Genomic DNA, 2314 nt, shown 5'->3' with positions numbered 1-2314 from the left:
GCAGGAATGTCTCAAATCTAACTGCAGAGGCATAGCTGGGGTTCCCCACATCCATGAAAATGTCCCGAGAAAAATCTACAGCACAGAGATTTGCTTAAAAGACTAAATTGTATCTGGCTGGCAGGGTGCTATTGTTCAGAAGGGAGGGTGGAGGAGAACCTGGTTGCAAGGAAGCACGTGCTCCAAGAAATGCAATTCCTGGGCTGAGCTTTCTGTCCCCTCTCAGGGCACAGCCCACAGAGCTCCCTGGTGCCGCTGGGGACATGTGGGCACAGAGCACACGTGCCTGTCTCCTGAAAAGCCAGGCTGACAAGCAAACTGAACCCTCCAGAGCACATCCTGGTGATGCAACACAAAGGGCATCACCACCCTTCGATGCAGGGATGTGTCTTGTGTTTATACGTAACCAATAATGAAGCAGCGCTGGAAGGTGAGAAGTCTATGCAAACCCCAAAGAGGTTAACTCATCACCTACCAAGAGCAAAGAAGGAGGATAGTTTACCCCACACATACCTCACACACAGGTACAGGGTTCCCAGAAAGGCTAAGAACATTAAAAAGGCAAACCAAGGATATTTCCCTCTTGCATATCTTATCTGACCTGAGGATCCATCACAGATTTTTGTTTCCAATAAGACCATTGCAGTCTCTAGGAGCACAACCGACCAGCCAGCTCTGACTCCTGCTTCCCCACAGAAAGGCAACTTTCACAAACAGAAATTTTACATAGTGCTTTTTAATCCCGTACAAGATTCCACCCTGTTCGACATGAAAGAAGATCACAGTTGGTAGCTGATTTACGCCTAACACAGCTTTCATTTCCTCCCAGCCGTGGAAGGGCTATTACTGCAAAACATATTTTATGCATAAACTAGATTTGTCAAGACGACAAGTGAGATGTTTCCCCTCTCTCTGCCCCTCCAGGTCGCTGACTGGAGCGCCGTTCTGTGGACACGCAGCTGATAAAGCACCACGTGTGTCCCAGGAACCCTGGCTGCTGCCTATCGCTCAGCTGCCGTGGAAATGATCCAGTCATGAAACTTCATTTTATTTTTGCCTTCTTTTCCTTTTTTTTTTCCTTCCCTTGCCTGCTCTGAGGAACATCCTCTTCCGACATATTAAAATCAAACAACTTTCAAAATTGTTTTCTCTGAAGCACAGTTCAGTGCAGGAGATAACCTTTTCTTCTCCCATATTATTCCGCTGGTCATTTTTCCAGCGCACCCCAGAGCCACGTACTGTAATTTAGAATGTGAAAACAATTTGCAATTGACTTTATACATAGCTCTGGGCGACAAAACCTGCATGACTTACATAAATCATTTCTTGTGTTTGACATCATTTTCTATTAACCTCTGGGTGAAGACCAAACAACAAAAAAAAGGTAAAAATGGAAATTGGTTGTGACATTTTTGACTGTTCAGTCTTTCAATTAAACATCACCGGACCGTCTGTGCAAAAGCCGCAATATGAGGCAACTACAGAAAAGGCAGAGTCATGTTTGCATAATTGGGAAGAGAAGGAGACATAAAATCTATACTAATTTCAGTTTTGCGTCATTAACTATGAAGTATCGATTATTGCTCCTTGCAACAAAATTTATGAAGCCAGCTATGCTGCTGCGCCACAGAGAGCGATTCAAATGCTTTGCCCTCAGCCCCCGGTGCGGGAGCTGGTGGGTGGCTCTGGCAGACGGGATGCTGCTCTTCCAACCCACAGCATCAGGAGATGCAGCTCCCAGATTACACCAGGAGTGACCCAGCTGCAAACTCAAACTTCAGAAAATTAAATTGGAAGAGATCCACACTTCTGTTGGAACACACATGAATTATGAGGCCTCTGCAAACCTGGTTATAATGTAAACATATCATAAAATCTACTGCCATTTTCCTCTCCGGGTTCAGTTGAACACAGACCTTAACAGCAATCAGGTAACTACAGGCACCTCCAGGTACCTAAGAATGAAAAAGAAAAGAGAGCCTGAAGTGCAAGAGCGGTATTAAGAACAAATTAAAGCATATTTTTCCAGTCTTTAACATGTACGTTCTGCTTATGCACCAATTCTTTTCCAGCCTGTAGATCTGTAGTTTTAGGAAACTGGGCTATTGCAGTGTTTTACTTATTGCCAGGAAAGCCTGGAACCTCGTGGACAAAGGAGAGCAATAGGCTCTATAGAGCCTGTAGACGCTCACCATAGAGAAGCCTGTGAGGAAGAGCTGGCTCCCAGTGCAGTCTGCATGTTACAGCCCTGGCTCAGCTTTGCTGTCAGTATTTATATATGGAATAATTTTTTTTTTTTTTTTTTTTTTTCCAC

The 2314-nt window shown here is 44.6% G+C and overlaps 1 protein-coding gene across 1 annotated transcript in view; it reads right to left on the bottom strand.

Moving 5' to 3' along the window:
* Nucleotides 1–1955, bottom strand: part of IQCJ (IQ motif containing J) — a gene marked incomplete at both ends in the record, with an annotated part of 6811 nt that extends 4856 nt beyond the window's left edge. Inside the window, 2 exons of the mRNA XM_010138499.1 lie at nt 667–759; nt 1848–1955. Of these exons, the coding sequence (XP_010136801.1) occupies nt 667–759; nt 1848–1955 (201 nt within the window). The remainder of the gene's footprint in view (nt 1–666; nt 760–1847) is intronic.
* Nucleotides 1956–2314: the final 359 nt, after the last annotated feature.

This window comes from Buceros rhinoceros, unplaced genomic scaffold (assembly GCF_000710305.1).
Source record: "Buceros rhinoceros silvestris isolate BGI_N320 unplaced genomic scaffold, ASM71030v1 scaffold18566, whole genome shotgun sequence".
NCBI lineage: Eukaryota > Metazoa > Chordata > Aves > Bucerotiformes > Bucerotidae > Buceros > Buceros rhinoceros.
Note: the sequence above shows the minus strand (reverse complement) of the source record. Positions and strands in the feature narration are given on the sequence as shown.